General features: G+C 39.1%; 1 protein-coding gene across 3 annotated transcripts in view; it reads right to left on the bottom strand.

Moving 5' to 3' along the window:
* RASGEF1B (RasGEF domain family member 1B) overlaps positions 1-19,175 on the bottom strand; it is a 617,711-nt gene that overhangs the window by 562,664 nt on the left and 35,872 nt on the right. Inside the window, exon 1 of one of the 3 annotated variants that reach the window (XM_055111364.2) lies at positions 5,337-5,737. The exons of 1 other annotated variant lie outside the window; for it this stretch is intronic. In XM_055111364.2, the coding sequence (XP_054967339.1) occupies positions 5,337-5,459 (123 nt within the window). In that variant the 5' untranslated portion in view covers positions 5,460-5,737. Of the gene's footprint in view, positions 1-5,336; positions 5,738-19,175 lie in introns of those variants that run through there. One more of the 3 variants, XM_055111363.2, reaches the window with a different exon arrangement.

The raw sequence follows: 19,175 nt of genomic DNA, 5'->3' as shown, positions 1-19,175 counted from the left end.
GAAAGGTAGAGACAAAAGGATGGCATTGGTGAACTGCTGGCCCCAAGCCTGACCTACCTCCGTGACTTCTCAGTTACAAGAGCTGATAAACATCTTATTGCTTTAGCCTATTTGAGCCCAGTTTTCTGTTACTTGCACATGACTAAAGCCAAATTCACTGAATTGATCAAGGCAGCTCTAAATAAGTTGCCATGTCTTTGCTGCGTTGAGAAGATTTAAACACAGCAAAGTTAAGTGACCTGCTAGGGGACTTTTGGTGCGGCAAAAGGAATGTGAGAATGCAAAAGCCTTACCACTTCCCAGTCTCTGCCCTCACCTCTGGCCACTTCAGCCTCCTAGGATTCATTCAGTCATTCACCTGCATTCATTGCATGCTAATAATGTTCAAGCCAGTGCCTCCCTACTCTCTAGAAGCCTGTAAATAACTATAAAATGTTTATAAGCAGACTTAGAAGTATTTAAAAATCAAGTGATTATGTTAAAGTATTAGTATGGTAGATTCCCCTGCAAGATTTCCTTTAATTGTAAGCCATATTGTTTTCTACAATTACAACTTTGAGTTAAAAGAAGTTTAAAATCAACTAGAGATGTATTACTAGTAAGAGTCATACTGTGAATACAAACAACATAATATCTATGAAATCTTATGGAGCACAGAGCCCCATGTTCAATATTTATTGGACATCTACCCTATGTCATGTACTGGCATATGATGAGCACTTTATATACAGTATCTCAAACTCCACCACAAATTATTATTTCCATATTACGGATATGGATGCCAAGATGCAGAGAATATCATTGACTTGCCCCAAATCATACAGTGAGAAAGCAGGGGGTTAGGATTTGAACTCAGGCAGTCTGACTTCAGTGAGCCTGTTGCCACTGTATAATTCTGCTAAAAGACTTCACAGAGTATGGGAAGTAGAATAATTGTCCCCCAAAGATGTACATGTCCTAGTTGCCTGCACTCATGAATATGTCAGATTATATGGCAAAGGGGAATTAAGGTTGCAGAAAGAATTAAGGGTGTTAATCAGCCAACCTTGAGATGAGAAAATTATTCTGGATTACCAAGTGGGCAAAAAGTGGAAGAGATGGTCAGAGTCAGAGACAAGAGATATGATGGCAGAAGCAGAGGTCAGGGTGATGCAATGTGTGAAAGACTAAACCAGCCATGGCTAGCTTTGAAGATGAAGAAAGGGACCGTGAGCCAGGGAACAGCGGCAGCTTCTAGAAGCTGAGAAAGGCAAGAAAACAGATTATCCCCTACATCCTCCAAAAAAGAGTGCAAGCCTGCCGGCACCTTGATTTTACCCCAGTGAGACCCATTTTTAAACTTCTGACCTCAAGCGGTGAAAAATAATAAATTTGTTTTGTTTTTGTTGTTGTTGTTGTTGTTGTTGTTGTTGTTGATGGAGTCATGCTCTGTTGCCCAGGCTGGAGTGCAGTGGCCATGATCTCAGCTCACTGCAACCTCCGCCTCCCTGGTTCAAGCGATTCTCCTGCCTCAGCCTCCCCCGTAGCTGGGATTACAGGCACCCGCCCCCACGCCCAGCTATTTTTCGTATTTTTGGTAGAGACGAGGTTTCACCATCTTGGCCAGGATGGTCTTGAACTCCTGACTCGTGATCCACCTGCCTCAGCCTCCCAAAGTGCTGGGATTACAGGCATGAACCACTGCGCCCGGCCAAATTTGTTTAGTTTTAAGCTACTAAGTTTGTGGCAGTTTGTTGCAACAACAATGAGAAACTAATATACAGAGAATGCATACATTTTCATGTCATGTAGTATAGGGGGAGAAAAATAATTTTCCTCCACCTATCTTTAGTTTCACTGGTGGGACAGACCTCATAACAAAAGGCAGACTAACAAGAGAATAACAAGCAGTTTATTAACATGCATATTTCATACAGCTACATGGGAGACACTCAGGGAATGAGTAATTCTCTAAGAGGACATTTTGAATTCCAGCTTATATAGCATCTTCAAAAAAGAACAGTAAATTTTTAGATAAGTGTCAGGACAAAGGAAAAGAACTTTTGAGTCTCTAGGGGCAGCAAATTGTGGTAAGGCAAATAAATGGTAAAGACTAGTTAGTAAAGTGTGTTATGTAGATAACTGGTGTCCTCTCCAGGCTGATAAGGGTCTAGAGTTGTCTTCAGCGGTTAACCTTTGTTCTCCCTGGTAAGGAAGGGAGGCCAGACACCTTTGCCTTTGTAAACATATGTCCTGCAGTAAACATATGTATCAGGGCAAAAAACGGGGAGGGATAGGGGAAGAGCAGAGAGTCTTTCCTATGACTGAATCCTTCCATTTGCCCTCAGCTCAAAATGAGTTTTATGTCTAAGAGGCATCTTTTGGAGTAACATATTCTGGCTTCCTTCAGTAGATGAAAGACTAATAAAAAGGGTTATCCCCAATACCATTTTAATAAGTGATAATAAAATTTAATTAACCCTGTAAGGAAAAAAAGTATTTGGGCCTTGGAGACACCAGAGTTTGGTTCATACCAGTAAATTAGCTAAGCTTTCTGCATTTCCTCATGTAAATTGGATATAGAGCTATAGAAGGACTAAAAGAGAGTTTTAGGAAGAAGCAAACACAATTCTGAGCACTCCCCTGAGAGTCTTCTGACCCTTTCTTCTCATCAGTTCCCAAGAGAACACTGAGAAAAACCAAGCTCATCTTTGGAAAAGCTGTAATTTGTGAATATTAAAAATGTCAAATAATTTAAACATCATCAATATAATTTGCTAAATGGAAATGGTATCCCATTTAATAAAGGGATATCCACATACCCTAAACTTTAGGGCAAGAAATTTCCCATCCTAGGGGTCATTCTAGAGTTTTGTATGCTCTCTCTCTCTCTTTCTGCAGAGATCAAGTTAAAGTATAATAGTAATCAAATAAAAAGAAGGCTATAAAGAGATTGATTTATGCTCATTTTACTGAGCAAATAACTAGCACTGCATTTGTTACATACACTACTTGTCAAGAGGAATATATATTTTTAAAACAGCTTTCACTGGGGGCTTCGATTCAGATCTGCATATCAAGGTTTTACCCTTTCCCCCAGTGACCTATTTGTCTGAGGGAGGCATTCAATTAGACTGCCAGCACAAATTGATTCAGTATTGACCAGGAAAGCCTTCTCACTTGAAAGACATATCACGCAGAGGTGGAGGTGTCACTGCTACAAGTCAATACTACAAGTGCAAAGGCCCAGATGATTCAGGAATATGAAATGAGGAAGGGTCCTCCCCCAGCATTTGGGACAGAAAAGCCTCCGCTTCCTCTTACAGAATAGAAGCATGAGAAAGAGAAGCTCATTATGTTTTAGTAAAGGCAGGAAACTGATTCCCATTCTCTGCTAGTAGTAAATGGGAATAAGGGAATAAGGCAAAGGTTTCTTTGCCTCAAGAAGCATCACTGGAATCTGAGGTTCCAATAATCTCATCTCTCAAGGTCACTGCTCTTTAGGGAAACACCCCCGCTTTTTCCAAATACCCTTGCCCCACGGGCCCTTTCTTGCTGCCCTGATTCTCCTCCCCCTCTAGATCCCAACCATAAAGCCCAGGTCTGACAAATTTATCAGAACTCTTTCAACACCGTCCACACATTATGTTTATCTTTATAAACAAAAGATACTCAGTTATTTTAGACAAGAAACTGAATCTTCTGACATCTAGAGCATCAAAAAGCACTGTACACCCAGTGAGATCAAAATAAGTGCTAATCAATGATAAGTATGCTTTATTTAATGTAAAACTGCTACCGGGATTAAAGGGCAGGAAGGACGCAGGCTTGTGGTATCCAATGCTGGCTTTTAATGTGTTATTTCTCAAGTGATGGCTTTGATTTGTTGAAATGTTTTAGAGCCCTGAACATCTGACAGAATAAATTAAACCCTTCCTAACGGCCTTCCGTTGATTATCCCAAGTACCCACTATAGATAAGATTGTATTTTACATCCAGCTTGAAAAATCATAAAATTGTCTCCATTAAAATAATTAGGACTCCTTGCTTTCATTTTAAGATTTGGCCTCTACATATTTACAGCACTCATTTTTATTTACATTTTCACATCGTTAGAACAGGGCAATCATTTTTATTGTGTGGCACACATATGATTTAAGATATGTAGTTTCCAAATGTCACTGGTGAAAGCTGAAATCCATTATCATTTACCCACAGAAATGAAGTCCATCATGCTGTGCACTTGCAGAAAAGAATAAAGAGGTTTAAACCAGAATCTGCATAATCCCAGGTAGAGGCAGCAGCAGCAGTGGGGGTGGGGTGGGGAGAAGCATCATCTCTGATATGCAAACCATGGAAAAGAATGGCATGTATTACAAATCAGGCCATCTGAATGCAGAGGACCCAAGAATATGCTCAAATAAGTACACATATTGTAATGAATCAATTAGAAGCATTGATGATCATTTGCTAAGACGTTTGATAAAAGTTCCTCAGATGTATATGCACAGTTTTGCAGTTAACAAAATACAGCTGCAGTTTCTTATTTTCACTTGAATGAAATGTCAGATAAAATGAAAAGCTCTGCCTTTGACTCTATCCAGAAAGATCATCTTCAGAGACCACTCCTTTCACTCATTATTTCCTTCCAAATAAGTTTCTAATATTATTCATATATACATGAAAAAGTATTTCAAGTATTAAGCAAAAGAGGGAAAACAAGGCCAATAAAGAAATAGGTGTGCACATGCCCAGGTGAGGAGGAGAGTGACCTGTGTATCTCAGAACCCTGCTCAAACAAACAAAATAGAAGCAGAAATGTTTCTCAAAGAATTCATTTCTTCTAACTATAACTCATTTTGCAATCATCATTTTAACCCAGTAAACTGGTAAACACCCACTAAAATGATAAATATGAAGATTATGTAAAAAAATAAAATATGGAAAAGAGTCTATAAAATGCAAATTAAAAAATGGAATGTATTTATACTATTTTTGCAACTATGAGAAATTATTTATACCAATAGAAAAAGTTCATAAAAACTATATTATACACAAATATGATGACAGTAGTTATTTTGGGGGCAGAGTGAGTTAAGGGCAAATTTTTTTTTTCTTTCCCTGTTATTTCTAATATTTTACAATAAGCATATATTGCTTCTTAATTTAAATTTAAATTGTGTTTTTTTATTTTAAAGATCCGGCCAGACGTGGTGGCTCATGCCTCTAAATCCCAGCACTTTGGGAGACCAAGGCAAGCGGATCACAAGGTCAGGAGTTTGAGACCAGCCTGATCAACATGGTGAAATTCCATCTCTACTAACAATATAAAATTCGCTAAGTGTGGTGGCAGGCACCTGTAATCCCAGCTGCTCGGGAGGCTGAGGCAGGAGAATTGCTTGAACCTGGGAGGTGGAGGTTGCAGTGAGCCAAGATCGAGCCATTGCACTCCAGCCTGGGCAACAAGAGTGAAACTCCATCTTAAAAAAAAAAAAAAAAAGGTCTAAGAGGCTGAAAACTCTTTATGGGTTTCAAGAAAACACCACCCCAAAATATGACTGTAGACCAGAATATGCCACCCCAAAATATGCCTCTTTGGCATAATGATTATTTTGGGCTGGTTATTTTGAGAAACTGCAGACATAGGCATATCTCTAAACAGTTGTCTTTTTGTAAAAAAAAAAAAAAAAAGGTTTTGTCTTACAAAAGGAAATCTCCATTTATAAGGCTGTCTCCTTCTCTGATAGATAAGTAATACCATTTTTCAGAAAATAATGGTATTTAAGCCTGAGGTCTATGACAAGTCTTTAAGATTTACTCTAGACATTTACTCATTTCTCTGGGTTATCCCCCATGTAGACAGGAGGCATATATGTTATTAAACTTCTGCTTGTTTTTCTCTTGTTAATCTGTCTTTCATTACAGGGGTCTATTCCAACTAAGAACTACAGAGGGTAGAAAGGAAATTATTTTTTCTTTTCTACACTCTAAACTGGGTCCCAAACTTTTTTGGTAAAGAAAACTATTTTCTCAAAACACTGAATTCACAAAGCCAGGAGAAAAGACTGCCAATAGGGGCTTAGTATAATATAGCTGCAAACCAGTACTTGCTGAATTTTTTAAATTATGAATTTTTAAAATTAAATTCACAAAGGCCATACCTGTTTAGGAGAATTTAGGAAGGAAAAGAAAGAACAAGAGAAACCAAGAAGGAAAGTGTCAGATACAGGTGTGGCCGCTGAGCTTTCCTGGACATTTACTGACAGCACCATGATGAAAACTATGCTAATAGGCCAGAAGTTTGAGATGAGCCTGGCCAACACAGTGAAACCCTGTCTCTACTAATAATACCAAAAATTAGCCGGGCAAGGTGGTACTCGCCTGTAATCCCAACTACTCGGGGGGCTGAGGCACTAGAATCATTTGAACTGGGGAGGCAGAGGTTGCAGTGAGTCGAGATAGGGCCACTGCATTCCAGTCTGGGAAACTGAGCAAGACACTGTCTCCAAAAAAAAAAAAAAATAACTACATTAGTGAACCCTGTTGAGTCCAAATCACTTTGGAAAAATTTTAAGTAATCAGAAGAAGGGACTCATCCTTTGCATTAATACAGCATCCTTCAGCATTGGTCTACACCAGATTAAGGTAGCTTCTTTCCTCCCAATAAAATGTTCAGACTCAGGTAGATGACACCTGAGAGCCTGAGAGGTGGGAGGTAATAATGGAGGCTTTACCAACATCTGAATAAATTTGAGTGAATGTGCTACTCACAAAACTGAAAAATTAAGAGCAATTAGTTTAGACCAGGCACTGCAGGATACTATGTTCAACTTCTGTCAGTGTTCATATCCTTTTGCACTATCTCCTTGATAACAAAGACAAGAATATCTCTTCAACAGAGACAGTCAGTTGTGCCAAAATTAGGGAAGATTTCTCACCTGTCTCTTAGGAAAATAATCATGGTAAAAGACAGTACTTCTGATGTCTAGAAAAAAACTATAGAGTTCTTCTTTCAGTATCTAGACACACATTAACCAAATGGCCAGAAAGAATAAGAAACACTGAAATGAACGATAATGATATGTAAACAAGATGTCAAAAAGCACAGAAATCTGATAACCAAACTCAATCCTGTCTGCCTACAGCATAGATTGAACAAAATGTCTGAACATGTAATGCTGACATACATTCTAAGAATGGGCTAAGCAGGGCCTACTGACACTTTTCAATGGCTAATTTGCAGAACTGTAAAAATCCTTTGGAGGGAGATAAAATATGTAGCTTTTTATTTATTAAAATAAAACCAAAGGACAATCAATATATTAGACAATATTCCTGACTTTTCAATATAGTTGTGGTACAGACAGTAGGGCTCACCAAACATTCCGACTGCTCCCCAACGTAAGAAAAAAGCTGCCCCATCACTGGGTCACTATTTGAAGAACAGTAGCCCCACTCACAGCAACTTTTGTGTTGTTAAGCAACTTCTGTTATGTCAAAACACTAACATTTAGGTATTTTGGGTTCCCACAAAATGACCTAGTGTAGCCGAACTAAAACAATAGTCAACAACTTTTCTTTGCCTTAATATGACAAAAAAATTGATAATTGAAAAATAAATAATGCTAATCTTTTATACACATGAGGAGAAGCAAAGAGGTATCCTAAATATTTAGGATTGTAGTTAGCATTATATCCATTGATATTAATTGGTGTTCAAGGCAAAAAAGGGCTCCACAGTTGAGTAGGTTTGGGAAACAGAGATATTATATCCCTTCCTAAAGATTTAAAATGTAAAGTCATATGTTCAAGGCTCTGAGACATTCTATACCAAAGAAATAAGTATAAACTGTTCAATCCAGCATTTTTCAAGCAAATCATCAACACTTCCATGAAAAGAGCTTGGGAAATGCTGCATTCTATTTTCCCCACCCAAAAAGAACTGATTGCACACTAATAAAATCTGCATCCAGCTACTATGAAAATTTATTTACATTCCCTAAGCAATTATTACCTGGTGAGAGGGGAAGGGTGATATTGACAGGAGTGATAGTCAAGATATTTAACAACAATATATCCTAGACATTGACCAATCAAAATGGACTCTCAGCCCTGCAGACCTCCTGTTGTGTCAGGCTTCCATCCTTTAGTTGCTGGATTGTAGAGGGCCAGAGTGCTGAGGGCAGTGGAATGGGTAGGTGTTCAGAGCAGTGGTTATACACCAACTGATGTAGTTTATGTCTATGTCCAATATTAATTAAATATCAACTCTGCCTATGAGTAAGTGATAGGTAACTGTCATCTACTTTGAGATTATTATTTGACTATTTCTTCATTTGCCTAAAAGGCTTAAGTCTTGTTTGGTATTTTATTTCTTAAGACTTACTTTACAGTGGGTAGTCAACAAATTTTAGCATTATTGAAATCCAAAAAATGTTTATAATTATCTACTATGTGACTGGCACTATGGTAGGTGTGTTCATAAAATTAAACAAAAAACCATGTTTTTCTATACTTCAGAGCATATTGAGATATTTAATACATACCTGTAGATTGAAATATTGACAATACAATAGTCTAACTATACCTTTCCTTGTACAGAAGACCATTTGACTTTGTTGAAAGAGTATCTGAAAATAAATCTCATTTTACTGAAAAAAGAAGTTTATTGAAAGGATATTGTTAAGGATTACTTATCAAAACAGAAATATGCCAGAGGATTTGTTAGTAATTGATGTGCCTCATCACCTGGTGTCACATTATTGAACTATAAGAGGCATTTTTAAATGTGGGAGAATGTTCTATAACATTATAATGTGAGTTTGGAATGGAATGTAGAGGGAGTCAATTGAACTAATCTTCTACATCCTTTCTTTCATAACCAAAAATTCGTATCTGTCTACTTACAAATATTTTAAACCCTGTGTTGTCAGTGTTTACTTCTATATCCTTCAAAAGGAAGGTAGAGATTTGAGGCATTAGTCCAGAGAAAGACAAGCCCTGCATTTTTGCAAACAGGAATTTATTCGTGCTACTTCTTTACCTCATTTACATCTCCTTAAATTCTAATCAGATTTTTATTTGTCACTCAAATGGCTTTGACAAACAAAAGAAATATCCAATCTTAATGTCTGAATAGTTCCATCACCATTTATTAATTCTGAATTTGTTGGAAGTTTTATTCTACTGGGGTTGGTGTTAAATATTCCAATTTATAACTCCTTGGTCCAAAATACAAGGCCAGATCATGCTATGATAAAAGATGATGAAAAAGTTCTTAAATCAGTTCATGTGGGATAAGCTAGTCAGATATGTTGTTTTGCCATGATCTGTAATTTCTTTCTGTTTAAATTACAACTCACTTAGAGTTCGGAAAGCACTTTCAGACTATGCAGAATTAGATTTAAAATTCTAACTCGGGGGCACAGCTCTGATGTAATTAGCAGTTAAAATCAATATGGACCCCTATTGTTAGGTGATTACTGAGATAATTCTCAGCTTTAATGCAATATGGGGGGTGAGGTAGTTTTCACTTATGTAATTTATTCTCTATTGTGAATTATTTTCCTTCATTGGATTTATTTAATATAGTACTGCTTTACAACCTTTAAAAAGTGCCAAGGAAACATAATGTATCTATTTACATAATAGATCAATAGTTCCATCATCATTTATTAATTCTAAGTTTGTTGGGAGGGACTGTGATGTTAAGGTGAATTGAATTTCTTATTGACTGAAAGGAAATGAGAAGATAATTGGCTAAGAAAGATCTTGAAAAACTTTCTAAAATGTATGCATTTACTTCCTGTTAAACATGATGCATCGAATACCTTCTGACACTCCACTTTTGGGAAAGACCAACCAAAAAAATTAGGAGAAGACAGAAACAAAATATTTGAGGAGGGAAAGGAGACAACAGACAGACAGGTGATCCTGATTGAGCAGACCTAAGAAAGTTTAACCCTAAGCCAGCAGTGAAAGAAACCAGTTGATTATGTCTTCAGAATCATGAAAATGGTCAGTAATTAGAGTTACTCTGTACCTCTACACACTAGAAAATCATACAGTAGAAAATTGTGCAGGGCTGAAAACAGGAAGATTGACTGGGCATCTGTATAAAAAGCTCTTTGACCTCTAAACATCCTTCCCAAACTCCAGAAGACTAGATTCACTAAATCTAGTGAATAGGAGGCATTGTGGGCTGGGGACACCAGGGATAGAGAAAGTAAGGAATATCTGAACTAATACAGTAGTCTCCTCTTACCAGAAGTTTCACTTTCTGTGGTTTCAGTTACCTGCAGTCAACCAGGTCCAAAAATAAGTGAGTAAGATACAATAAGATATTCTGAGATAAAAAGATAGTGAGACCACACTTACATAACTTTTATTATAATATGTTTTAATTGTTCAATTTTATTATTAATTCTTATTGGTAATCTCTTACTGTGTATTAAACTTTAACACGGGTATGCGTGTAGAGGAAAAAACAGTATATATGGGGTTCGGCATGATCCACAGTTGCAGGCATCCACTGGGGGTCTTAGAATATATCTCCCATGGATACAGAGAGACTACTACAATAGGGTAATTACATAAAACCACACATTTAAAGGTGAGATTCCCAGATTCTTATTCACACTTGCTTCCAGAACTCACTTAACTAACTGTGCCCTTGTCTACCCCAACAAGCAGAAGCTTGGGAAATTTCTCTCTGGAGAAACTAAACAGCACCAGAGAAAGGAAGAGCAGGTATTAATGGGGGAATGAAGGAGGAGGTAGAGGCAATGAAATGGCTTAGCCTAATCATCCTAAAGTAAAGGCTACCAATTGATAAGTATTCACACACAGAAGTTCCAATCCGAATAGTGCTCCATTCTTAAATATGAAAACAGAGAAAAAAAAAAAAACCATTTTCCAGGAAAAAAAAAAGCCTCTCTAAATCTGTAGAAACAAAGCAGAGAAAAGAAAACTTTTATTTTAAAAGTCACTAACATTCTCTGGTTCATAAAAGAAGATACTACACTGACAAAAATAAGAAAAAGAATTTATACAAAAGAAACATCATCAAAGAGAAATTGCACCAGACTAATTAAGCAGGCAAGAAACACCATCAAAGAGAAATGGCACCAGACTAATTAAGCAGGCAAGAAAGACTTTATTCAAGACCATTGCAATAGGAGTCAAGACTATTACAGTAGGAGAAAGAGGCTGAACTCAACTCTAAATACAACAGGGACAGTTGGAGATGTATATCCAATGGGCAGAATGAGTGAGTCATTGGATGGAAAATGACTAAAAGAAACTTTGCTGGGTATCAAGCCTGGGAGAATGAGGAACTTGATTGGATATTAAGAATGGGGGATTCTCAGTAAACTGGCATAGAAGAATTCTTGCTAAAACTGGGCTCAGCAGGCCAAGGCCTAGTCAGGAAGAAAGTTTGACAGAGCCTGAGGAGGAAATCCTTGTCAGCATTCAGAAATCAAAAATTAGTTCTAGGGAATTTAAAATATGATAGCAAATATAAAATGTTTAATATGAGAATTAGGAGATTATATCCAAATTTCCTCTGGAAATCAGAAATGAGGGTATAGCAGGTAGTTCAGGGATGCCGCTGTCAAAACCTCAAAGAATATTTGATTTTCTAAGCCATGTACATACATAACTTTGGTTAATGAAAACATCCAATAATAAAGGTTATGAATTTACTTCTCTCCTTAAAAAAGCAAAATGTTCTGAAAGTAACTGAAAACTTATTAAATAATTAAGAATTTTTTATAGATAAAAAATATTTTCTGATTCTTATGAGAGTTTCAGCAAAACTAAACTATGCACTGTCCAGCCACCTACTCTCTTCCTTAGCTGCCCAAGAGACATAACACAAGAGGACATTCCAGGCAAATGTTCCTAGGCAAGGTTTCCACTCAGAAATCCATCTGCTTTCTACTCTACTCAGCTGAAGTAGATGAGGTGGAGACCTCAAGGACCCCATCACCTCACTCCCTTAAATCGGCCATTCCTCCACTTTCTCTACACCTCAGGACCCTGCTCTGGCGTCCTTGAGACCCCAGAGCCTCTCTGGTCTGTGGAAATATCCACAGAGGATATTTCTAGCCACCCCAAATGTTACCTTCCAAAACCTTTCCAAAGAAGGAATAATGGGAAGATTCAAGGAAGAGAAAACCAGTTCCCTCCCATAACCAAATTGGTAACAAAAGAAAAGATAAAAGGCCAACAGTATTGGCATGTTTTCTTCACCTGCATCAAAAATTTGTGTTCAGAAAGGGAACACAATTGGGGAACTGAAGATTATTTGTTCATTGGTTCAACATAACCAGGTCTCAAGTGCTGCCCATTAAGCAATACAGTGAAGAGTGGGAACTCTTAAGAGTTCCATATCCCTAAACAAGAGGGAGACACAAAAGATAGCTGCTTCCCTGGGCTGCTGTTCAGATCCCACTTCAGGAGCATGAACCACCCTCCTGGGCAGAAATGTTCCTGCTCCTTGACCAGCCTCTTTACCTACACAGGAATGAGCTGACAGGCTCCCAGAGACATAAAAGAACAGGATCTCTATGGAGATATCATCTCTTAGGGGGCTGATCTCCTTCAGAATGAAAGTCAGTGACATTCTAGGCAGCATCAGTCAAGCCCTGGCTTAGAATGGGTCCAGTAGTGCACCACGGGTTCCTAGTTGTCACTCCCTGTGCATAATTTGCTCCCATACCAACCTCATAATTAAAATATCAAAAAGTCATGATATCACTCACTAAGTCTCCAAAGGAATGAATTAAATTTTCAAATATTCGAATATGACAATTATAGCCATTACATACTCAGAGGCTTACAGGGTAAATGACTCCAGTTAAAGTATTGATTATTTGAAACCACCTCCCACCCATTTGTTGTAAGTCTTTATGTCAGTCTTCTACTGCAGCTGTAACAAATTACCAATTACTAATAAATTACCAATAACTTCAGTGGCTTAAAACAAATTATCTTACATTTCTGTAGGTTAGAAGTCCAACATGGGTCTCACTAAGCTAAAATCATGGAATCATCAGGGCTGTGTTCCTTTCTGGAGGCTCTAGGGGAGAATCTGTTTCCTTGCCTTTTTAAGACTCTCCCTCTCCCAGAGGCAGCCTTTATTCGTTGGTTTGTAGCCCCTTCCATTTTCAAAGCCAAAATAGGTCTACTCCTTTTCATATCACCTCACTCTGACGTCTGCTTCCCTTTTCCACTGTAAAGACCCTTGTGATTACATTGGGACCAATGGGTAATTCAGGATAATCTTAATATCTCAAGGTCATCTGATTAGCAATCTTAACTTCATCTGCAATTCTAATTTCCCTTTGCCATGTGATCTAACATATTCACAGGTTCCAGGTATTAGGACATGGACATTTGCAGCAGGGGAAATTATTATGCCTGCCATACCATTATTAAAGGTAATTCCAAAACTCTCCTTTTTAAAAAATGTTCTAGAACACATTTAGCAATAAGAGTTATTTCAAAAACTATTTATGTAATTGAATTATTAACAACAATGATATTAGATCTATGTATTAGGCCACAATAACTTGAACTGATACTGGTAAGCCATGTCTATAATCTCAAGAAAAATGTTTTTTAAAACCACCCATAGGAGCTATACAATGGTGGAAAAATAATCAATTTGCTCAAAAGAATTAAGTCAACTTTTGAAGAAAATATAAGAAAACACAAATGCTACAAGGGTAGTATGAACATATTGTTTTTTCTATTATTGAATCTTAAAGCACTTTGCCAATTTGAACTCATTAAGCCTTCTAGGCTGGTGTACCCTGGTTAAACTCCTGCCTGTTGGGTCTCACTCAAAACACCAGGATTTCTACTTCCTGGTGTTAAGCTTCTGATATGGTTTGGATTTGTGTCCCCACCCAAATCTCATGTCAAATTGTCATCGCCAGTGTTGTAGGAGAGGCCTGTTGGGAGGTGATTGGATCATGGGGGCAGATTTCCCCCTTGCTGTTCTCATGATAATGAGTCCTCATGAGATCTGGTTGTTTAAAAGTGTATACCTCCCCTTCGCTCTCTTCCTCCTGCTCCAGCTATGTAAGATGTGTCTGCTTCCCCTTTACCTTCTGCCATGATTGACAGTTTCCTGAAGCCTCCATAGCCGTGTTTCCTGTGCAGCCTGTGGAACCATGAGCCAATTAAACTTCTTTTCTTTATAAATTACCCAGTCTCGGGTAGTTGTTTACAGCAATGTAAGAACAAACTAATACAGAAAATTTGTACCTAGGAGTAGGGCATTGCTATAAAGATACCTGAAAATGTGGAAGTTACTTTGGAACTGTATAATGGGCAGAGGATGGAAGAGTGTGGAAGGCTCAGAAGAAGACAGGAAGATAAGGGAAAGTTTGGATCTTCCTAAAGACATGTTTAATTGTTGTGACCAAAATGCTGATAGTGATATGGACAATAAAGTCCAGTCTGAGGTAATATCAGATGGAAATGCAAAACTTATTGAGAATTGAAGTAAAGGTCACTCTTGCTATGCTTTAGCAAAGACACTAGCAGCACACACTAGCAGCACTGTGCCTCTGCTCTAGGGATCTGTGGGACTTCGAACTTGAGAACAATGATTTAGGGTATTTGGCAGAAGAAATTTCTAAGCAGCAAAGCATTCAAGATGTAGCCTGGCTGATTCTAACAGTGTATGCATGAGCAAAGCGATGTTTTGAAACTGGAAGTTCTATTTTAAATGGAAGTAGAACACAAAAGTTTGAAAACTTTGCAACTTAACCATGTGGTAGAAAACAAAAACCCATTTTCTAGGGAGGAATTCAAGCCTGCTGTAGAAATTTGCATAAGTAAAGAGTAGCCAAATGTTAATAGCCAAGAAAATGGGAAAAACGCCTCCAAGGCATTTCAGAGACCTTCCTGGCAGCCCTTCCCATCATAGGCCCAGAGGTCTTGGAGGGAAGAGTGGTTTCATGGCCCAGGCCCAGGGCCCCACTGCCCTGCACAACCTCAGGATACTGCTCCCTGTGTCCAAGTCACTCCAGCTCCAGCAATGGATAAAAGGGCCCCAGATATGTCTCAGGCTGCTGCTCCAGAGAGTGCAAGCCCTAAATCTTGGTACCTCCACACTGTGTTAAGCCTGCAGGTACACAGAGGGTAAGAGTTGACATTTGGGAGTCTCTGTCTAGCTTTCAGAGGTTGTATGAAAACACCTGGATGTCCAGGCAGAAGTGTGCTGCAGGGGCAGAGCCCTCATGGAGAACCTCTACTAGGGCAGTATAGAGGGGAAATGTGGGGTTGGAGCCCCACACAGATCTACCACACATGGTAGTCCTCTTCTCACAGCTACCATGAGAGAGCTACTATGAGAAAAGGGCTACTATCCTTCAGACCCCAGAATGGTAGATCCACTGACAGCTTGCACCATGCACCTGGAAAGGCCACAGGCACTCAATGCTAGCCATGAGTGCAGCCATGGGAGCTGAGCCCTGCAGAGCCACAGCAGTGGAACTGCACAAGGCTTTGGGAGCCCACCCCTTGCATTAGTGTGGCCTGCATATGAGACATGGAGTCAAAGGAGATTATTTGGGAGCTTTAAGATTTAATGACTGCCCTGCTGGGTTTCGGACTTGCACAGGGCCTGTAGTCCCTCTTTTTTGACTGATTTCTCCTTTTGGAATGGGTATACTTACCCAATGCCTGTACCCCCACTGTATCTTGAAAGTAACTTGTTTTTTTTATTTTACAGGCTTATAAGCAGAAGGGACTTGCTTTCTCTCAGATGAGACTTTGGACTGTGGACTTTTGGTTAGTATAGTGTTGAAATGAGTTAATATTTGGGGGACTGTTGAGAACGGATTATTTTTTTTTCTTGAGACAGACTCTCACTCTGTCATCCAGGCTGGAGTGCAGTGGGGTGATCTTCGCTCACTGCAACTCCTGCCTCCCGGGTCCAAGCAATTCTTCTGTCTCAGCCTCCCAAGTAGCTGGGACTACAGGCACACGCCACCACACCTGGCTAATTTTTGTATGTTTTTAGTAGAGATGGGGTTTTACCATGTTGGCCAGGCTGGTCTCAAACTCCTGACCCCAAGTGATCCACCTGCCTCAGCCTCCCAAAGTGCTATGATTATAGGCATGAGCCACTCCGCCCAGCCAATGATTGTACTTTGCAATGTGGGAGGACATAAGATTTGGGAGGGACAGGGGTGGAATGATATGGTTTGGATTTGTGTCCACACCCAAATCTCATGTCAAATTGGCATCCTCAATGTAGTAGGAGAGGCCTGATGAGAGGTAACTGGGTCATGGGGCTGGATTTTCCCCTTGCTTTTCTCATGACAGTGAGTTCTCATGAGACCTGGTTGTTTAAAGGTGTGTAGCACCTCCCACTTCGCTCTCTTCCTCCTGATCCAGCCATGTAAGATGGCACCTTCTTACGTGGCACCTTCTGCCATACTTGAAAGTTTCCTGAGGCCTCCCCAGTCATGCTTCCTGTGCAGCCTGTGGAACCAGGAGCCAATTAAACCTCTTTTCTTTATGAATTACCTAGTCTCGGGTATTTCTTTACAGCAGTGCAAGGACAGATTAATACAGCTTCTATTAAATCTGAATCTCCAGTGAGCATTAGAATCATCTGAGATGCTTATTTAAAATGCAGGATCCCAAATGCTACCACCAGAGATTGTGATTCGGTAGGTCTGATGGGGATCTAAGGAATCTATATTTTTAACATGTGTAACAGGATGCTAAAAGGGCAGCATCTCTATGTCAGTGTCAACTGAGGTGTCATATCAAATAAGATCCCACCAGGAAAGAGATGTCACACTGAAGGAGATAACTGAGGGATGTTTCATAAAGGCAGAATTCACAAAAGGTGTAAGAAGGGTATAGGGAAACCACAAGGGGTAATGCAGCACCCCAAAACTAGAAACAACAAGGCACCTATTAACTTCCCTAGACCTGAAAGGGCAAGGAAAGAGACTAGTTACCAGAATCAGAGAGTACAGGCAGTGGGTAGAGAGAACTGCTTGACAAAAGCTGTGGTGTTCGTCGAGGGAAGCAGGCAGCCCAAGGAAACCCAGAGAGGGAACCCAGAGAAACAATACCCCCACCTTACTCTTCTCCGTTCTTGCTTCTTCTGATACTCTCAATTGACAAATGTCAACAGGAAGCCAGAGGGCTCCCGTAGGAGCACATTGATACGGTCTATATGGCTCAGCCTCTTGGGCTGCACAAGAAGACAGAGAGGACTTACTTGAGAGAGAGTCTGGAGGGACAAAATGAAATGTCCTGCACTGGCACCAATATGACAGATACCAGAGTGAGTGGGAGTCACACCCCTCACTCACTCACTCCTCCCATGTGCAGAATCCACAAAAGAAATTATTCAAACTAGTTCCATCGCATTGGATGCCTCATCTAAACAAGGATATAAAAAAGGGTCAGAGTGTGCAAAGACAGGGGACTCCCACAAGATCATTCACAGAGCCTGAAATGTGTTCCTGGCTATTGAAAGACAGCAGGCTCAACTTACTGCTGAAAAAGTGAACGTGCCTGAGGATATATACATATGAAAACTTGCATATATCCCTTACCCCCATAGATTCTGGGAGCACAGGCTGAACTCATCGCCACCAGCTTAGTTTAGTCTTTGCTCCCAGAATTTATGGGGGTAATGGATATATGCATGTTTCCTCTAAACAAGGCAGGTCATATAGGACAGCGAGCAGACCTCAAATTGTTTTAGATTCTGCTGCAGAGAACTTCCTAAAGCAAGAGTCAGTGTGGACTGGACCTCCAAACAAAGCTAGGATAGTGAGAGAAAAAAACAAAGCTGCACTTAGATTATATCCCACAGGCCAATGTTTAGTCAATGAATCAGTTATACAATATAATGATTCTGATGCTGGTTATCATGAAAAAGTTTTTGTGAAGCATTGCTCTGGGCTATTGAAATCTGCCTAGGTACGGTAAAATGGACAGGAAAAAAAGATGATTTATCATGGTGTTCTTATTCTTGGAATTAGGACTGAATGAAGTAGTTAATGTAAGCTCTAGATTCAGACTGCCTGTAAAGAAACCACAGTTCTGCCATTTATTGCCTGAGTAATCTCCCACAAGTTACCCAGCTTCTTTAAATATCAAGGTCACCATTTGTAAAGTAAGTACAATAATAGCACATACTTCCTAAAAAGGATGATCCAGATTCCTTGGCAAAGTGCCTGGTATGCAGTTATATATAATTGTTCCTTTTATAATTCAAAAAACATTTATATAGTTATTACTACATGTTATATTTAAGTGCTGATATACAAATAACCAAGTTGCACTATAAAACTTAATTCACCTAAACTCATCCTCCTCTAGTTGTCATAGAACATTTGTTTTATGCTAAAACACTCAAAACCTGAATAAAAACTTTTGATACATGAGGTTAACCTACTTACTGGTTTTCCTACAAGGAAAGGTGATAGGTTAGTTAGTTAAGAATTATTTATTAAGATCTCGGCTTGCACTGAAAGCTACATTAAATGCAGTGAGAAGCATTATTATTCAAACTGAATATACACATGCCAGAGGGATGGTGCCCCAATGGCACACTCGGAGGGAATAACATTTATAGAAGATTTCCTGCAGGAATTGAGTTTTGATCAAGATAAGAATAGACAGATTAACTCTTACTAATATAGTTGACGTGGGAGGCTTTTCAGATGGTGGAAAATAGCCTGGCAAGGGTGAAGAACTGGGCATTAAGTAGTCATGAACTGGGTACCACACACAGCAAGACTCCAGAGAGGAGAAGATGGGCTGTGCTGGGACAAGAAGTGAGGTAAAATATGGAGAAAACCTCTTCTATTGTAAATCACCCAACTCCAAGTACATCAAAGTCCATTTATGCACCCCCCAAAAAATGTGTGTAATCAGTAGCAATTACTACAGTTCCCAAAATTAGGGCTTTCTGCATCTCTCTGAAAATTAGGTAAAAATTGTTATTGTAAGAGAAAGTGTAGGTAATCAATGATTATTGCTGTTGAAAAATCAGACATTTCTATAGCTGAGCACAGAACACAAGGAAGAAGTTTGAGAATTAATTATATCTTCTAGGTCTTTTAGAAATTTCTCAGATTCCTATTTTCCTCTCCTGTGAATTAGGTAAAATTTCTAATCCACTCACCTTTCATAGTAAAGTC

Source organism: Pan paniscus, chromosome 3 (genome assembly GCF_029289425.2).
Source record: "Pan paniscus chromosome 3, NHGRI_mPanPan1-v2.0_pri, whole genome shotgun sequence".
NCBI lineage: Eukaryota > Metazoa > Chordata > Mammalia > Primates > Hominidae > Pan > Pan paniscus.
The sequence above is the reverse complement of the archived record's forward strand: the minus strand, read 5'-3'. Positions and strand labels throughout refer to the sequence as shown.